General features: G+C 38.8%; 1 protein-coding gene across 2 annotated transcripts; it reads right to left on the reverse strand.

Moving 5' to 3' along the window:
• Positions 1–2,011: 2,011 nt before the first annotated feature.
• On the reverse strand, positions 2,012–12,794 carry LOC116689315 (RNA-binding protein with multiple splicing 2). Of its 2 annotated transcripts, none has more exons than XM_032515828.1 (8): positions 12,298–12,794; positions 10,281–10,358; positions 8,931–8,969; positions 8,618–8,680; positions 7,246–7,396; positions 6,313–6,476; positions 4,447–4,519; positions 2,012–3,107 (listed from the first exon to the last, which is right to left on the reverse strand). In XM_032515828.1, the coding sequence occupies exons 1-7, from the start codon at positions 12,553–12,555 to the stop codon at positions 4,454–4,456; spliced, it is 819 nt and encodes a 272-aa protein (XP_032371719.1). In that variant the 5' UTR covers positions 12,556–12,794; the 3' UTR covers positions 2,012–3,107; positions 4,447–4,453. The 2 variants fall into 2 exon arrangements, with proteins under 2 accessions (XP_032371719.1, XP_032371725.1); XM_032515834.1 differs by having other exon boundaries at positions 6,328–6,476; positions 12,298–12,791.
• Between the last annotated feature and the right edge of the window lie 7,052 nt (positions 12,795–19,846).

Raw genomic sequence — 19,846 nt, forward strand, 5'->3', positions numbered from 1 at the left:
ATCCATGTCTCCTGAAGTCTTGATCTTGAATCTTGATTTTCCTCTTGATTGCTCTTATTAGACTTTCTATGGGGAATGTTTTTTTTTCATGTCCAGTTTGACTTCCCTGTAATGTTCTTTGATCTTGTCTTTAACTTGTCTAATTGTTTTACTGTGTTCTTCTCAATTTAAAATTACAAAATATAGGAGCTGATGTAGTAAATGTCTTCCCTCGTTGAAATTAAGACAGATGGCTGCCCAAATATGAGCCCTTTTTTTTTAGGTTTCTTAACGTTATAGGGAGTTTTTGCCAGTTAACCTCCTGGGCTCTGCCAAGGTCCCCCTCAGCCAGGCAACAAAGTACCACCTCCTCCTCTTCAGTCATGTTGATGTTAGGTCAGAAGAGGGCGACAAAGTCCTGCATTAAAAAATCTCTAGGCCTCCTTGTTTTATTTCTGATCAAAAGATTCTTTCAACCTCATTCAAACACATCAAGTTTGCACAATTATAACATTTTTATTTCAACACAGATATGGTTATTTTTCAAATTATAACAATGACATGAAGCACAATTGCAAATAGTTAAATACTGTATGTATTGTGTACACAAGAAGCAACTATGTACATCTATGTACATATACTGTAAATAGATGTGTATCTGACAATTATTTTTTAAATAAAAAGGCAAAAGGAAATGCTTCTTTACCACACACGTCTCTCTGAAATCTAAAGTAAGGGCACACAACATTCACAACTTTATTTTCATTCGACAACATATAAACGCTTAAGATTGTATTGCACATCACACCAGGATCCTCTTCTTAGAAGATATTTGTTGTCAACACTCGTGTTTTTAAGAGACACAGGGCTTCATCCTTTTAAAGAAGGACAAAGGGAAACACAGAAATGCCAACATACAGTATTCATTAGGCTACATAAAAAGCAACATTTGTCACTTAAATTGATTTACTCAATGGGATTGCCTTCATGTTGTAAATAAAGACTACCATAAATACACAAGTATTGAAAAATGTTTTATACAGCACATGACATATCGTGCAAAGTTTCTTATAGGTCATTAACAATTTCAAGTTAGCGATTTCTGAGAGAATTAATCTTAAATATTCACATAAGGGCTAGTGTATGTGTAGGTTTATATCTGATTCTGGCATATAGCTTGTGTGTGCAGATGAAAACCGCAGAGAAAAGGAAATGTAGCATCCCCGTCTTTCCACTCTGTATTGATTTCATGTCAATTCAAATATTTTGTGTGAAAGTGATGTTAACTGACCGGTTCTTTTCCCCACAAAAGGGCAAATAGCCATTCCTTGAGAGAATTATTTGCTTCTGAACAGCCTGCTCAGGTTTTAACCCTCTACATTTAAAGTATCAGTTAGCCATTAGACCCTTTAGGGAAGCAATTGTCATTTTCAATTAATCTGTGGTTGGTTTTTCATGAGCGTTTACAAAAAGTTATGCCCCACCACAGTTGGACCTTGTCCCCTTGGTTCACCAATCTGAATTTTGTAAACAAAAATATATAGAAATCAGTACATTTCAAATCAAAATAACCTCAACGGTAACGCTGCAGTCTACACTCCTAGTACGCCGTCCTTCAACTCAGTGGACGCAGATTTAAAAGTCTAAATGTGACAGATGACAATTGCTGGGCCCTGTATATACACACCATAACCTAATTGGCATAATATGGACAAATATTAACAGTTACCCACCAGCACTACAATTAGGCAGCTGGTTGTACTGAGAACAGTCACTTAAGAGTCCCTCCAGGAGCTGTCATGGTTGGTTGAGCAGAGCATCTTATCAGGGTGGAGTGTGGAGGTCAGCATGATGCAAAGTGACACTAATGCAATGGTGCATTACAAATGAAAAGTTGGCATGAATTATTGATGTCAACATCTGATGTCCACAGAGTTCAATTCTTGGGAGTTCATACAGTGCGAGAGCATTTGTTACCTACAATTGGCTGCTGACTAACCGCAGTGATAAACGACAGATGCCGAAAAGGAAATGCATTCACTTCTTTTATTATTCATAAGATGGGAATTTTTTTACAACTTATGCACAGCAGATACAAAGACAAACATGTTTCTAAACCACAAACTAAATTCCTCCATCACTCTAATCCTGCTTCCCATTTCAAAATGGCCCCCCAGAAAAATCAACCTTTTAAGTTTGTAGTCCAGTTTCACATTCTGAAAGATTGTTTTACAGCAATCTCATTTTAGCAGAATGGCACAAGCCACGTTCAGAACACTTCCATTTTTTTATTTTTTTTTTATTTTTTTTTGGACAGGTACCCATTTCCCCTTAAACAAATTGCACTTTTTCTTCTTTAAAACTACATCAACAGGGTTATAGGATCAAAAAGTAACACCAAAAAGATGACGACTAAACCTCCAACTTATACACAGGTTCATTATTTTAGTTGCACAAATGTGCATAAATATACATCACGCAAAAAAGTACAAAAATATTAGTACTTTTCTTTGCTCAAATAATGACAGACATTGATATGATCATAAGGACTAGGGTTGAATTAGAACGTAGGGTTGCATTCACAAGGTCCATGCGAGATTAGCCATTTACACAACAGCCTAACTTTCACAGAGGTAAGACCAAGGTTCTACTGGAAAACAAAACATTTCGCTGTCTAGGCCAAAAGGCAAAGAGGTAACAAACACTAAGAAAATCAGGATACACAGAACTCTGCGTTCTAAATTCATGCCAAAAAGACTAACATGCAAGGACTCTTCAATGCCTCTAAACCTCCCAGGAGCTGCGGTAAACCATGGAAGGACTATCTTAACAGTAACTTCAATGAGTCAGTTTTCCTCAGAAATTATGATCCACTGAGTTTGTACTGTTTTTTTTTTTTTTTAATAAGTGCTAAGATGGTACCGCAATAGTTGCCAAGGATAAGCTTGGATTGTCGACAGCAAGATGGTTTCAACTCAGACCCCCCCCCCCACCCCAGAGACATTGAGGAGATATAAATACTGTTTGTTTATAATAATGCACATTTGTCCATTAAATAAACCTGATTAAATTAACCAAGAGCTTGGTAAACCTCACTTCAGCTGGATAAAGGTGTGGTTTCCATTGGCCTAGAGAAGACAGGGAAAACAAGAGTTAGTGTAAACAAGCCGATAAAACATTCACTAAAATAAAATGTAGCTGGTCTTTCTCTATCAAATAATCAGTGAATCAGTGAAGACCAAAAACAGTGTGGTCTAACAAATCAGCAGCTCTCGGCCCAAAGCCAATATGTTCCTAATACAGATGTAAATAATTAAAAACAAACCACAAATGTAAATCATTAAATAGAAATCTCCTAAACAGCTGGGCAGTGTAGTTTTTAAACAAACATTACTCAGAAGTAAATGTGTTTTTTGTGACGTTTCAGCTGCAGATTAATTACACAATTTGGTGCTTGTGTTTTGTGGCAACAGGATGGTGAATGTGGAGAACTACAGCGCTCCGCTTCATGTTCTAATGAAGGAACATGCCACCCAGTGAAACACTGACTCAAGATTTGTTTAATAGTTTCCAGCAATGGAAGTCTGTCAATGGTATAAAGACGATACTAAAAAAAAAACTTCCATTAGAATAACAGCCTACAGGGCACCCAGATAGCTCAGTGGGTTGAGCGGGTGCCCATGTACAGAGGCTTGCTCCTCGACGCAGCGGGCCCGGGTTCGAATCCAGCCTGTGGCCCCTTTGCTGCATGTCACCCCCCTCTCTCTTTCCCCCTTTCACTCTGTCTGGCTATCTATCTAATAAAGGGAAAAAACCCAGAAAAAATAACTTAAAAAAAAAAAAAGAATAACAGCCTACAAAAGGAACAGTCTGGGGATTATTCCTCATTAAATCTTGTGAAAATTCCAAAAACCAACAATAAATTGATCCTACCAACTGTATCCCACACCTCACAGCTTAATCCTCTTCCATTGTCAAAAAACACACTAAATGTTAAGCCACCACTGTTGCATTGGATGACATGTTCATTTATTACAATGAACATAAGCACTGTAATTTATTGTGCGTCAATTCAAGTGTATTAATCCGCAGCTGTAAATAGTCCAATAACAAGTGAATGTTTGATAAAAAAAAAAAAAAACTTTACAAATTAACTGTATTCATGACCCATTTTTAAAGATGTATGTCAACAAGTGGGAATGGGGCTGAGTGCCACAGACCGGTTGGACTGTTGGTTTTAAAGTAAAACTTTAATGAATGGGATTTAACAAAAACTTATCTGTTAACACTAAAATCAGTTTAAAGCCATTTTCATTTCCTTCTGGAGTGTTCGGTTAAACTTGGTGTTAGTCTCATTATGCAGGTTTCAGTTTGCATGGCATCAGGGATAGCAGATAGACGACTGGATGGGGGTTTGCAAATCTTAAAAAACAAAACAAAAAAACTGTTGTACCAAAAGTTACTCACGAAATATCTAACAAAACTGCCGGGACTTCCATCCAGGCTGGGAAGTCTCAGAGGGAGTAGGGTACCAGCGCATCTGAAGAAACACAAAACTAGTCAAGTACAATAGACCAACACCAGGCTCCAGTGCTTCAATCCTGCCAATCAGTAAACACTTTGAAATTTACTTTTGACAAACAGGTTTAGAAGGACTGTCCCTTTAAGAACTAGTCACTGAAGCCATGGGTATGTGGGTCACGTAGATGTTCATTGAGGACAATTGTCCTCTAGTAATTAACAGGCATGGAAATGTGGAGAGTTGAACCTCTCCATGTGTTAAACATTTCCACATGGTAAGAGCTGGTACCTTTCCATACCTGTGAATTAAACCTGTAGAAGAATGAGGCCCACATTTTTACACATGCACAGAGAGGCCACACCAGCTTAATACACTCAGGTTATCAACAAACACTTGATATTACATTTCTGTGTCACATTCAAAACAAGGTCAAGAGTCAGTGGGAAGAGAACTCTGGGCATTTAAGGGATCTTTCACCAGACTGTAATTAAAAAGGCTCCACCCCCCACCCACACTTTAATGTGGCTACACAGTCATCTTATGTTCCAACAGGAACGTGGACAGTAAGTTGGCACCTCCAGAGAAGGGCATCAGGTCTGACAATTTTTTCAAGCAAATACCTCACATTCCTCTTCCTCTTATGCCCGAATGTAATAGCGGTCTATTTTGCAGTGTAGCATTCCCCTGTGCCCTTACATTAGGCCTACAGGAGGAAGTTAGATCACAATGAACTTTAAATGACCCAACAAGGGTAATATTTTCCATTGCTATTGTTATCCAAAAGCCTGCCCACTGCTTCGTAGTGAGCTACACAACTGCTGTAGCATTTAAACCACAATTAGCTGCAATGTGAAACACTTGCACAACCAGTCGTCCCCCATTTTGCTAATTCCAATTTTCAGCAGAAATTATAGAACTTTAACAGAGTTTAGTATTTTCAAACCAGATCCAAAGATTGAATAAATGTTTTAAATTGATTTTATTCTCTAAATGCAAACGGTCTTAGTTGGTCTCAAACTCCATCTAAGGCCCAAAGTTTAATTTTTTCAAATTATTACTCTTTAGGTCCACGCTGCCCAAAACATGGGTATTTTATGGAGAGCAAGTTTCATCCTCCAGCAGACAGAGGGAACAGTTATGCACTAAGCTTCATTAAAAGAAAATGTAAATCTCTGTGCAAGAGACTAATCCACACACACACACAAAAAAAAGTAAGCCATGGGCAAAAATCAGCCAGATGACAACCACAAATATGGATTTATGCTAGGTGTGTGGTATTGTGAGGCTACACTACAGAATGCATGAGTCACTTAGATTTTTCCATTTCAACATTACATTGTTTTAAATTCCATTTTATAATATAAAGACTGGGCACAATATGTGCAGCAAAGAGCAACTTGCAGACTTGACATCTGGGTTGGCTTCAGCAACATAAGTCTTTGTGCTGTTATTGTAATAACAGGATCACCAGGATGGTTTCAAGAATCAACCTCTGCTTTTAAAAATGCACCATGCTGCACTACCAATTGCAGTGGTGCATCCTTAATCGCCTAATTTTAAGGTTACGTTTTAGGATTGGAAATGTACCTGCAAACAAAGCGCATGGCTTTATTTGGCCAGATGGAGGCAACACATGCGTCTCATTTGGAGTCTTCATTCCCAGCAGAGAAACATGTGGGATAATAACTGGGTTGCACAAAAAGATCTGCAGTTTGCAGGTACATTCATTCTGCGTCTCTACAAAAAGATTTCCTGTATTATGCCGAGTGTGTACTAGACAATACTCAGGAAAATAGGAGAAACGCACACACCGGTTGGTCCCTCACCTGGGCGTGGAGGGCTGCAGCTGCGGCAGCAGCTGCTGGGTAAGTGAAGGCTGCGTGAGGGAGACCTGGGGTCAGCTCCGTGGTGTACAGCGGGTAAGGAGTCCAGGCATCCGGAGATGCTGGGATCAGTGCTGCCCCGGTCAGATCATCTGGGGAAGCACAGGGCAGGAGGAAACAATGCTGACTGACCTACCTTTCAACATATAGACTTCAATAATGTAAGCAATTGGTACAGATGCTAAATAAGAAAATGTGTCATCAAAACATGCTGCAAAAAGGAGTTTTACTGTGTCGTCATGATGTGGATTTTAGGTTTACTGCTGACAAATCTTACTGTAGTAATAACTTGAACGGTCACTAAAATATGAAAGAACTTTTACAATCTTAAAAAGGTGCAGTCAGACATGATTTCACTTCCCATTCATTTCTAGGGGGGCTGGGACACATTCACTTCTAGTTGAGAAATTACCGTTTTTTTCCCCTTCCCACTGTTCAAAAACAACTCTACCCACATGGTTTCCTGTCACCTACTGCTTTTTGTCAGAACACACGAGTAAATTCTGCCCCTGAAATCTGGTCTGAATGCACTTTAAAACTGTATCCATCACCTGTCAGACTACTGAATCAAGCAAGTGTTTTGAGAATGAGAGCTGAGACAACTTCTGACTATACCCTGTGAGAGTGGAATTTCCTAGCTGTACAGAAGCAAAGCGGCTGTCTTAAAGAGTCGAGATGACATGCATGTGGAGGTGAGTTAGTCTTTAATTGGTTAGATACCGTTTTTAACCACTGCTCATTTGTCTTTAACACCACAATATCCTGAGAGACTTTTTTAAAGGGTTACAAGGGAAATTGAGTACTGGCATTGCCAAAGTGAGAGTGCATGAGAGCCTAGAGTGGTGCAGCCGTACAACTTACATGGGTCCCGTGCAATGAAGTGTGCTCCTAGAGCAGGGTGGATATTTGTGGGGTTCGGTGTGGCCATCAGCTTACTCTTTGCCATCTTCGTGTTGGCTTTAGCAAACTCTAAGCGCAGGGTCTGGGGACTTTCGGGGTCAAAACGGATACCCTGGGGGAGAGACGGAGGAGGGAGGGGACATAGTATTGTAAGGGAGGTGGGCTGAGTTTGAGGGGCTGTAGCTCAGTAGTCTCACACATGGCCTCCTCTCCTAAAGCTGTGTTCAAATACTCAGGATGTATCCTTCAAGCTTCCCTTGAGCTGAACACAGTTCTTAAATGCTCATAAAAAAAGATCATGTCTTCAAAACAACAAAAAGGGCAGACTGGAGGATACACTGAAATATTTCAACATGCTTGCATCTCTTTCCTCATGAAATCAAGAGCACATGCGGCTGAAGGAGGAGAGGGAGATGAGGAAAAAGGCTGATGGTGAGACTTTTGAGTGCAATTCCTTTTAGATGGCTGAACCCTGCTTGTGTTCTTGTGCTTTAAGCGTTGTGCCCACATGCAGGTGAGTAGTATTTTGGTGTGTGTGTGTGTGTGTGTGTGTGTGTGTTGTGTGTGTGTTGGTGTGTGTGTTGGGTGTGTGTTGGTGTGTGTGTTGGGTGTGTTTGGTGTGGTGTGTGTTGGTGTGTGTTGGTGTGTGTTGGTGTGTGTTGGTGGTTGTGTTGGTGTGGTGTTTGGTGTGTGTTGGTGTGTGTTGGTGTGTGTTGGTGTGTGTTGGTGTGTGTTGGGTGGGTGTGTTGGTGTGTTGGTGTGTGTTGGTGTGTGTGTGGTGTGTTGGTGTGTGTTGGTGTGTGTTGGTGTGTGTTGGTGTGTGTTGGTGTGTGTTGGTGTGTGTTGGTGTGTGTTGGTGTGTCTAAGAGGTGATGCTCATGAGGAAGGCTAGGGTATGAGAGCGAAGTGTTAGATACTGCCAGATACGTGGGCTATTTGGTGACAAGATAAGGTTACACTACTTAAGATGTGTCCAAATAACACTACACATGTGGCTACAGAACAAGAATTACAATAAGCAGTGATATGCAAACTTGGGAAAGCTATACCAGACTAAGAAGGGTTGTGTATCAAGGTCAAAGTAAACTACCGTAAGGCTACGGGATTCTGGCCTCTTTCCAAAAATGGCCCTGCCATTGAATTGTAGAAGACACAATGGGTAGACTTTGAGAGATTCTTATAGGGGGAAAAAAAGTTAAAGCTCCAACTTTTTTTTGTTTAAGCAAAGGTTACAACAAATTTTAATACAAAGCAACATTTAAAGATTTAAAAAGGGGGGGGGGGAATCAAAACAGCAAGCCAAAGGGAATAATAAAAACAAGGTAATGCTTACATTTAGAGCATTTTTGGCAGCTTCAGCTCCAGTACGACTGTCAAAGGTTACAAACCCAACAGGCTGGAAGGCAAAAGGGAAGAAACACACTGTGACAGACACTAACGGAGGACCATGTTAACATGCAAGAACCTTTGTCAAATATTAAATTAAAAGTTATTAAAAAGTGTTTCAAACAAATCAGCAAGAATAAGAGGACACTATAGGTTCATAAGTCTAAAGTATCATAAAGTTCATAAGGCTAAAGTAACTGCCTGGACATTTGTTTAGTATAGCATTAAAGCAGTCCTTTTTATGATGGAAGGCGTCTCACCTGTTTTGATGTTAACTTAATCAGTGACCCTTCATAACCCTGCGGGGAAGAAAGATAGCCAATTATCCACCCTGGAGTCACATGCAGGAAGTCAGGCATGAACGCTTCTTGCTATAAAGAGAAACCTGCTTGTGTGCACCTTCAGTTTGAGCTTGAAAGCAGCCCTTCACAGGTCCCTTCTGTCAGTGTTGTACTTGCATTTGTTGTAGTGAAATAAGTTGAAACACGCACACAGTCTCAACCAAAGCACCACTTATTGATTTGACTACAGATAGATAAAAGCTAAAAAAGAAAATGAAGACCATGTTTAGTTTAAAAAAAAAGGAGCGAGCACATATCAGATATGCAAGGGTTCTCTTACACATGAGATTAAGCATAGATTGAGCATGACTTCCAAATAAAGTCACTGTTTTTAAAACCAGGTTAAAAATAGCACAAGGGGTGGCTAAAGCAGGAGCAAATTCCTGAGAAACGAAGGGGATTTTTGCCTGACCAGAGTATTGATAGATGGGATCCCTTCTGATCCTGATTTACAGCCATGGAAATTTAAACAACTTTTACCAGCTGTCATAAATCCTTAGCAACAATCCAAACCAGATTTGGCTTCAGTAAGTCACAGGAGGAGACCAAGTAGTAGAATACAGTCAATATTAAAAAAAGTTTCTCTTGAAACAAAACAAAAAAACAGGTTTTGGACAAATGTACTGCAGAAGCAAAAACTAAAGCATTAAAATGACTTAAGGTAGAACATTTCAGTGGTTTCACAATGTCTGAATATTACAGGAGGAATAAAACATTTTCCTACACGGTGGGTGAGCTGGGTCAGAGAGGGTTGGCTGGCCAATCGCGAGGGCTACTCATTTACACATTCCAGAAGATCATCCATGTGCGAGGGATACCACTTCCAATTTAGTTAGGACACGGGTGGGAGGGGTGTTTATGGAACTGGAGTCCAGTCAAAAACAGAGCAATGGACAAACAATGCTGTGGCCTCATTTCCATATATGCAAATCACTCAACAGGAAGGATTGTTTGATTCAACTAAAAGGAGCGCTGATAAAGTGTTCTATGTGAGCTACAGGCAGGAATATTACTGCATCAGTAAAAAAAATAGTTTACTAAGAATTGCACACTGGATTACAGTTGCTTCCTTAATACTTTAATGCTTTGTTTAAACGCCTCATTTTTGAGTGTACAGATAACCCCCTTAGAAACTTTTCCGGCACCTGGCACACAATCAGCTTTAGGTGAGAAGTATATTGCATTTATATACCCCAAATCACAGGGATTTAAAATCTGTACAGCATGCATTGCCCTCTTTCCTTTGAAAAAACTCATGTTGTAACTTACCTTAAAAGGTCTGAAGAGAAGGTAAAGTTCCCGTGGTTTGATATCAACCGGTAGGCCACTGACAAACAGGGTTCGTACCTGCAAGCAAAAAGCAAAGCTTTATTTGGCCAGACGGAGGCGACATCTTAATACCATGGGTCTCATTTGGCGTCTTCATTCCCAGCACAGCAGCATGTGGGATAATAACTGGGTTGCACAAAAAAAACAAAAATGTTTGGTTATGGTCAAATATTTGGCTTATTAACAAATCTGAACAATGGTCCGCAAATGAAACCCGTGATCCTCCCAACATGTCACGTGATGGTCTTCATCGTGCTGGGGATCCCTGGATCCCGTTTAAGGACCCCTGGCCTTGCCCTGCCCAGACATTGCTGTGTACAGTCCAGTGTGGCCGGGGAAATAAACAGTGCAGTGGGAGGCCCATTAGTTTCCAGCCAGTGGGGAGGCCCTCACTACTACAATGGGGATGCCAGACAAACAGCAGTGGACAACAGTGCACAGCGTGGTACCATTTCCTTCCTCTGACCCGCGACCCCAACCCTCCGGTATTTTTCAGGTGCCGCACAGCAGCAATTCTCAGCCCTTTACAAGTCCGCACATACAGCGACTGAAGACCGGCTCAGCTGGATGCAAACTCAAATGGTGATGTTTGAATTTGTCCACCGGCTTCTTGTTGACTGAGTGCATGTATCGGAAGCACTATTATAGCTTTTAATAACATTCTAAATGCATCAGTTACATAATTTCAGGTGAATTATTTTAAGTAAAACTATTGTTACGAGACAATGTGACTGACAAGCTTCTGCATCTTGATTCAACACCTCTCTAAACAGACGTTTTGGGGCTTCTTAAGAAATTTCTCGTCAGTTTGTTTAATCTTTGCTCTTAATTCCAAGGGGATAAAGATACAAAAAGGAAATCAAGCTAAGAAAAGTCAAGTGGCCACACATGGCTTTGTTGTAAGATAATGGGAACAAAGGAGGAGCAACAAAAGGCCCAGCGCTCCCCTCAGTGCGCCTCCATAAGGAGTCATTAAAGATGAAATATAGCTGGCCACACAGAACTCACAGCTGGAAGAAGTCAACATGGATAATTTGGGGAGTCATTTATTTAATCGAGATCATTTGAAAATTATTATTCCAATTTTAATGATATATTTAGAGTTCCAAATTGTAGCTAAGGATTTCATATAACAGTTGACATTTATTTTTGGTTTCAGTTTTATGATGACTTGGAACCGCATTACAAATCAAAATACTGACGTGTGAAACGTGCAGCGTTTGTGTGACGCATCTGATTTTGTTTGTCACCTGAAGGCAAACAAAATGTCACCACAACAAACTGGGTGTCACTGCTGAAGAGACCAGAGAAGGAAATCGATATTTAGAAAATTTAGTAGATGTAGTACTCATTTAAAGCATGTTTTTGATATAAAACTATTTTTTAAATTAAACAGAGGCCTACATTTTTTCAACCCCAATTTAAAAAGATAGCCAAACTATAAGCCCCATTGCCCTTTTTGCAGTAAGTCACAAAGAAACAATATGAAGTAGGCTTAATTGTGACAATTGGGTCTTCAATAAAATAAAATCTATTAAAAAAAAACACCTACAAGGTTAATTACAGCTTAATTGGTTTATTTAAGTGTTTGTTTGCAGAAATTAGGATTCAACATTTGAATCTGTTAAAAAAAAAAAAATGAAACGTCATTGCAAGTTTAAGGAATAAAGAAATGCATTTTGAAATATAATTCTGGATGATACGCCTAAACTATGCCAACTTCCACTGGACGTGTTTAGCCCCTTTAAATTGCGCTATCCTTACTTTTAAAACCGTTCCAGGAGAACGAAAAGCCACCAGAAACTAAAGGAATTTCAGCCAACATATGACTGTAGCCCCATTTGTGACCGGAAATACATTTTTTTCCGGCTGTCATTGAACATGAACACCCTGGTCAAAGTCCGGAGAAGCGGATGAAAATTAAAAAAATTTAAAAAAAAAACGTATGCCAGCTCACCTCCTCTTCGATGGAAACGTTGTTATTCGGCTCTGCGTCAGCTTTCAGGCTCATGTTGGCGGTCGCTTCTGCGGCGGCTGCGCAAAATATCAAGTTTTTCTTCGTGTGATATTTCCCCAAAGTGCGTCTGAAGCTGGAGTGAAAGTCTTGGTGGCGTTTGAACTTGAGAGGAGATGTGCCGAGGTGAGGTCGTGCAGACGAGGACGGCGGCGTATCCGAAGATATCTTAGTATTAGAAGTGTTGCGAGAGAGAATCATTCATTAAAAGGGAGGAAAAACGAAAGAAAAGAAATGCAGACACGCGCCAAACTAAAGGTGAGAAGGTGGATTTGTGCTCCGTGTGTGGTGGTGAAAGACGGGGGGGAAAGAAGTGCGCGTAAAAACCAGAAAGCCTCTGCGTTCACATCAATGCCCTCAGCTGTGGGATTGTGCGGGGGAAGAACAAGTAAACTTTTCTCATTGGAGCGCGTCTCTCTCTCTCTCACTCGCTCACTCTCTCCTCCTGTCCGTGAGTATGCCCCCCCCCTCCCCTCTCTCTCTCATCCTCCTCCTGCTCTTCAATTAGGTCATCAATTATGTTGGAGTCCGCTGCGAGCCGTAATCAAGCTGCAGATCCGCCTCAGCTGTTGCAGGAAGACCCGGCCCCTCTGCCGCTGCATCATCGTTAGGCCTACTATGGGACCCGGAGAGCCAATGGTATTTCTCCCAAAACCTCTCCAACATATATAATAATAATAATGAATAAATAATAATAATAATAATAATAATAATAATATTAGTTATGGTTTTTTATTTATTTTTGTTGTAATTTGTTTTTGTATGTCTGTATCTGCCTCTGACTTCCTTCACCCCTATAAAATAAAAAAGGGAAAACAATAAAAAAAAGAAGGGGTCTAACCACAGAATTAAACTAGAAATAATGTGCCTATAATATCGGATATTTTACTGATTTGTGACGCTATGGCTTTGCATTGACAACACATTCATTTTTTTTTTTCATCTTCTAGGTTATAATCTGTGGCAAAACATTTATGAACACCCACTTAATAACCAACAATATAAAGGCTATAGGCCTTTGGTAAAGGGCCATTTAATGGTACACATTTCATTTCAGGTAAATGTGTGTTACATTAAAGCAACAAGGATTACTATTGATGACAGTGTTATAATTAAATTTGATCTAGTATGTCTAAAATAAAACCCATTTTATGTGTTAGTAGTTCAATACATTGTACAGCTATTTGAATTTGTTTGAGAAGATGTACACATTGATAGTTGACATGAATAAGCCTTTTTTACAGCAATATAACATCTTTATTTGTGCCATTACAAATCTAACCTAATACATTCAACAACAATACTAATGGTAATGACAATAATAAATCATACCTGTGTGTGTGTTTTAATGATTTGGATCCAGGCTGTGGGTGGAGAAACGGCATGTGTTGTGTATCGAGGCTGGGCCCTGGACGTGTGCCCAGCATGCAATGCGTTTCCTCACAACAAAACAGCTCTCAAAGGCCACTGAGTTTCCTGACTTTGTATAGGAACACAATCAGGCCTGCAGGGCGAGGAGGGGGGCGGCCGAAAGACGGACGTAGTCTCACCGTACTTCTTCAGTGGTGTGATCTAAAAATAGTGGAGCTCTGCTGACTTTTTAGTGTGCTTCTCTACCCAAGTGGTAAATATATACATAGCCTATATATGTGAAAGGAAACACAGACAGATGTTAGCACAAAGCTTGAGACAAGATGAGAAAGTAGTGAACTTTTTTATTTTATTTATCTCATTGTTGTGTGACCAATAAGTGACCTGTAATTGTATTTCAATGCAGCAGTAACATGTAGGCTACATTATGACAAAGCACTGATTAAATATATAGTTACATTTGATCTTAAATGATAATCATTTAGAATTTATTGCCAACATTTACGAGGAATATGCATTGGTGGTTGGTGTGTACATAAACAAACATATTAATCATCTTTCACAAAATAAAATGCCAAACATTCCCTGGTTCCAGCTTTCCAAATGAACATATTTGCTTTTTTCTGTTTTAAATCATTATAACCTGAAAATCTTTGGGATTTGGACTGTTGGTCGGACAACATAAGACCGTTTTAGAACAACACAATTTTATAGAACAACCAGTTAACCAATAATGGAGAAAATGATTGGCTCATTTATCAATAATTAAAAGAATCATTAATTGCAGCCCTACGTTAATTCAAGGGAAAATAGCAACTCTTGCTAAATTATAGATAAATAGATAGATTTTTATTGATCCAAACATGGGATATCACAGTGTTACAGCAGCAAAATATCAGACACACAGCACACATACAGAATATACATCAAATAATAGGATATAACATACATGAAATTGAACATATTTTAGAATTAAACACAATTCTGAATGATTTAATAAAACAGAATCTCCTTGAGTGTGGGAAATCATCAGTAGATTTGAATTAAAAATGAGCTTTGTACGCTGAATGGTAGGGGGGAACCGAAGGCCTCTTTTAGGAGCCAGTGATGGTACGACGATGAGGTTTTAACCGTCGATAATCAGGTTGGATGATGATGGCTGGATATACTCCAGGTTTTATGTTGTTATGTACATTGTTTTAAATGAGCATGTGTGGTGCGTTTTAGCCAATTTTACATATTGTTTTATATGATTTTTGTATGTTGTTGTGTTTTATATTCAAGTCTGTGCGTGTTACGTACAATAAACCAGAGTACAGTAGTGAGCTGTGGCACCTATATAATGCTTCAGCCAGCAGCTGTTCAGTTTTGAGAATGTTAAGGAATCAACATACATACGCTCCGTTTGCCATTGTAGTCACTGCCTATGAAATATTGACCGTGCCGCTGAGTGTTCATTAATTTATTCAGCACAGTTGGTACAGTCTGTACCATGAGGTTTTAATGCACAAGAGGCCACCGTCTTTATGCACACGTCCACGGATTCATTATAACCTCATCCACTCTCCTTGCAATTTACAAAAAGAAGACATTTATGCACATTGTACAATTATAAACGGCCAATAATTCAATATTATCTTTACTGTGACAATATGATCCAAATTTATGTTGTTCAAATGGATAATTCTTTGTGTCTTTTTGCTCATACACATAAATAGTTTCATTTTGTGTAATGTGTAACAGTGAAAACATAGTTCATTGCTTTAAACCGCAGTTTGATTATTTAATAATTGTGTACACTTCCCATTTAAAAAAGAATACATATATTGTTATTCATTTTGGGATCATTTTGTCTAGACCTTTTTGCTACATGATCAAAAACCTTTGCTTCATACAAAGGCAGATGATTCATGGTAAAAAAAACCCATAAATGTATGATTTTATATCATCTCTTATTTCTAATAATTGAGACTATTGAATTTTTTTTATGGCTTTGTTTGGTGTCCTGTCCTCTCTCCCCCCTTCATCCCACAACTCTTTAATGCAGCTGTCCAAAAATGATTCCTAAAAAATAATCACAGATTGGAAAACCTGGACCACTGGCAAACAATGGGTTAAGAAGCAAAATATGAGTCAGTGAAGCTCTGAACCTTTTATGCCCAAAGATGTCACTGCCATCTTCACTGCCAAAGATAGCTTTGTGTAGATGTACTGTGCAAACAATGTCTTATTTATATGTTTCTTTGGTTGGATTTATAGGAATGCTTGACATAGTTTGGAGCTAAACTCACAGACCTCTTCCCTCTAAGTGTTAAGGCTTTACATAATTTAGGGCTGAGACTTTTATAGTTAAACTCATCAGAGATGTTTCTTTTTTTAAATACATAAATTGCTTCAGAACCTCGGGGGCTGCAAATCCTTGCCGCTTCTCATTAATTGAAAAAGCAAGAGAAAACTGTCTTCTGGTTTTATATCACAACTAGTCCCAAATGTCTCAAACTAAACAGTGTCGGTTTGGGAAGCTGTCATGTCCATAAAATATTCTTAGAAATAGAAATGTTAATTTGCTGTCTCTCTTTCAAATCAAATGATTAGAAACAGTTGGACAGTAGTGTTTGTCAGTGGTTGCCAACATCTTTGGCTTGTGACCCCTTAATACACAAATATCACCTGTGACCTCTTGTCACCGGTTGAGTACAGTATGTCCATGGTCTGAACCAAACAAGGATTTTTCCTTCTAAGATTGCTAGATTTTAATAATTTTAGGGGCACAAACAGTTGAATCTATCATTTCAAAATAAATTTAAGCAAAAGCCAAATATGAGAAGTAAGTTTAAAAAAATCAACATAATTTTGTGGAGCAGAAAAATATATATATATATATATATATATATATATATATTATATATATATATATATGTTGTAATGTATGATTCTTCTCTAAATTATCAGATAATACTTATTACTCCGCAAGAGCAATGTCCTATCCAGTGATTTACTCCTTTGAGCCATCCTACATTTGTATCTTTCATATTTTTACATGCTTTTATGAATTCAACAATTTGACATTTTGCCAGACAGAAGAAGAATGTAGCCCCTTAACACCTCACAGGTGGGCTGCTGTTCAAACCACAAAACTTTATATCAAATTCTAGTGCAGATCTCAGAATTTTGAAGATGTAAATATGTTGACCTAAATTCTTCAAGTCTTGGGTTTTATTTAGAATTCAGAATAAGAGGATTTTAACAACATTAAAGCTATTCAATAGGAAATTAAAGTGGAAAAGTGGATGTTAAGGAGGTAATAGGATTCTGAGCATTACAGAAAAACAATGTTTCACTGAATTACCCTTCATTGTATCCACCACATAATCCAAACAGTTGAGGAGCATTAAATCAGATCTCCTCCCCCCTTTTTTCTACCCTCAAACACCTGACAGAAACAGAGACTGCACAGCTCAGAGGCTCTGGATAAGCCCTCATGTTTTATTTGCGAAAAGCGGCCCCATTGTCCCATAAGTCACCTCGCACAGCACTCTTCTGCTTCACGCCACACTGAGCCTGTCCTTATGCGTTAGCATCACCCGCTGCTAAAGCACTTAGCTTGTGTTCTGCGTGTCCTCTGTGGTTCAGCCAAACATCCATTTGGAGGTCCTAGGGAACTTTGAAGCTTTTCCACCCGCACAGTGAGCGAGGGAGGTGCGGGGTGCATTTATGACGTTTCATGAATACTTTGTCAAATAAATAGCCCTCTTCACGAATACATTAACGCTAATCACGGGCATGAATGTAGTTGCAGCCCAAACAGAAAGATGGGTATGAAATTAGTTTCCATCAACTGAAGGATTTTATTGATAGTGCCTAACCCAATAATATTTGTAATTGCCTATTAGCGAGTGCTAGCACCAGTTATCCATGTGGTTGCCACCTTTTATCTGTTGCCCTATATTTCTAACACTTGTCAGACGTTGTCACACATGCTGTGAGAGCCAACAAGGACAGAAGGAGGGCGGAGAAGCTTCCATGTCTGCTGGAAACCAATCCACCCTTCATATACTGCACCGCTGATACATGCATCAAACATACACCTGTTTGTTTTATTGGTAGAAAGTATATTAAAATGCTAAGGCAATGTCATTTGTGTCAGAGCAGTAAGGTAATTTCCCCTAAAGGGAGTTTAGTGGAATTGCAGAGTAGAGACAGTTGTTCCAGCAGATGACACTGATAACACTTTAATGCTTTGCTTTCATTTGATGTCACAGCTGCACTCTAAAGCAGTTTCACAGCTGCCATTTTTCATCAGCTCTTTCTTGTAGACAAAGTTATTAGGAAGGAATTTTCACAGGAGGTGTATTTGTAATAGATGATTGTGGAGAAAGTTGTTTCATTTGCAGTTAGATGCGATTCTCAACAAGCAACTCATTGCACCAATAATTTAAAGGGACAGTTCCCCCCAAAATTAAAAAAACACATTTTCCTTCTTAGTTGTAGCTTTAGTAGTCTAGTTTGCATGGTGTGAGTTGCCCAGTGTTGGATATATCTGTTGTAGAGTTCTCTATAAGAAAACTAAATGCCACTCGGCCGGACAAAAGGCTCATCCTTTTCGTCTGAGCTTTACCTGTGACTGACCAATACTGCTTGCTCACCTAAGCTAGCTAATGTTATAGCTCAGCCAAGGAAGATGCCATGAATGTTTCATTCTCGCGCTGTCACGAACATGAGCCTCTCGTCCATGAGTAAACTTCCTTTTGGATGGTGATACGGTTAGCAGGTGTAGTTTAATAGAAAGAAAATAGTTCCATAGTGTAGTTAGCCTAGCTTAGCATGAAGACTGAAGCAGAGGGAAACAGCTAGCTTGGCTCTGTTCAGGCAAAATAAAGTGCCTAGAACACCTCTCATTAACTGTTGTGTCTTGCTTTTTGAATCCATCAACAAACAAAAGGGAACAATGGTTGGTTTTACATAAATAAATAAATAAATAAATGAAAAAGTTGGGGAGTTAAATAGTTAAAGAGTTAAAATACTATTTTGTAGCGATCAACAACCAAGCGCAGGTACTGTGCACAGCTTTTCAGCACACTCTTAGAAAGAACAAGGTACTTTCACTTGCCTTTTTTTAGTTGGAACAACTTCACAAAATAGTTAAATACAACTAAATGTTAAGTAAACTTAAAAAGTAGAAAGTAACGTAGACATAATGTTAGATTAATAGTTATATTTACTTATCTTTTTTCAAGGCAATCGGTTTCCTAGATTCTTTTTTATTAAGATTAACTTTTCTGATTTTACATTGAGGTTTCCAGGTTTGGTGCCATCATACTCTAATAGACAACAAAACCAAAGTGTGTGCTCACTGGCTGTATCTGGCAGCACATAACTTCCCCTGCCAACACAAGTTGTCAATGCGGACAACTAACATCACCGGATGTTAGTTTATGTGCTTTAGAGGCATTTTGTTTCACTTAGCTAAACTAGCTAATTTGTCTGGTCCATACTTAACACACAAATATAAGATTAGTATTAATCTTCTCAATTTATTTAAATTTTGTTTAAGAAATTGCAAATAGAAAACAGCAGCAACATTGTTCTCAAAAAGAGTCTCACAACGTAATCTTGTAACGTAATTCTAAACTATCCAAATCTGCACCAATAAACTAAAACCACTTGTTTCTTGTCCTATTGCCTAACTCCCTCTACAATCTCTAAACACAATTTTGATCTGTTTTGAGATGTTCAGATAAATGAAAAAAATGAAAAACAAACAGTTCCACCATGAAACGGCTCTCAACCAGGTCTGTGAAGATTGTCTTGAGTAACCAGGTCATGAATTCTAAAAAGAGACATTGCTGTTGAGTTTTTCAAATGTGTTTTTTGGCGCCTTGAGCACCACAAGCCGAGTGCCATCTAGGTCCATTATATACATATATATATAGAAGGTAGATCTCTCTACAACAGATATCTCCAACACTGGGCAACTCACACCAAAACAATCTCAATTGATAAATAGCACTACAGCTAAGAGGAAACGTCAAAATACCTGCTATGAAAATTACAATCCAGTAGAGTAATCTAAAATTTACACAACTTCCATGAACACAATGTTGTTCTCATTTTAGCTTTA

The sequence above is a fragment of the Etheostoma spectabile genome, chromosome 1 (assembly GCF_008692095.1).
Source record: "Etheostoma spectabile isolate EspeVRDwgs_2016 chromosome 1, UIUC_Espe_1.0, whole genome shotgun sequence".
Taxonomy (NCBI): Eukaryota; Metazoa; Chordata; class Actinopteri; order Perciformes; family Percidae; genus Etheostoma; species Etheostoma spectabile.

Coding starts and splice junctions, on each gene's coding strand:
- LOC116689315 (XM_032515828.1), bottom strand. CDS start 12,555: ATGATTCTCTCTCGCAACACTTCTAATACTAAGATATCTTCGGATACG. Junction 8,681..8,930: donor TTAAGTTAACATCAAAACAG/GTGAGACGCCTT, acceptor TTTGCCTTCCAG/CCTGTTGGGTTTGTAACCTT. Junction 4,520..6,312: donor CCCAGGTGAGGGACCAACCG/GTGTGTGCGTTT, acceptor GTGTTTCTTCAG/ATGCGCTGGTACCCTACTCC.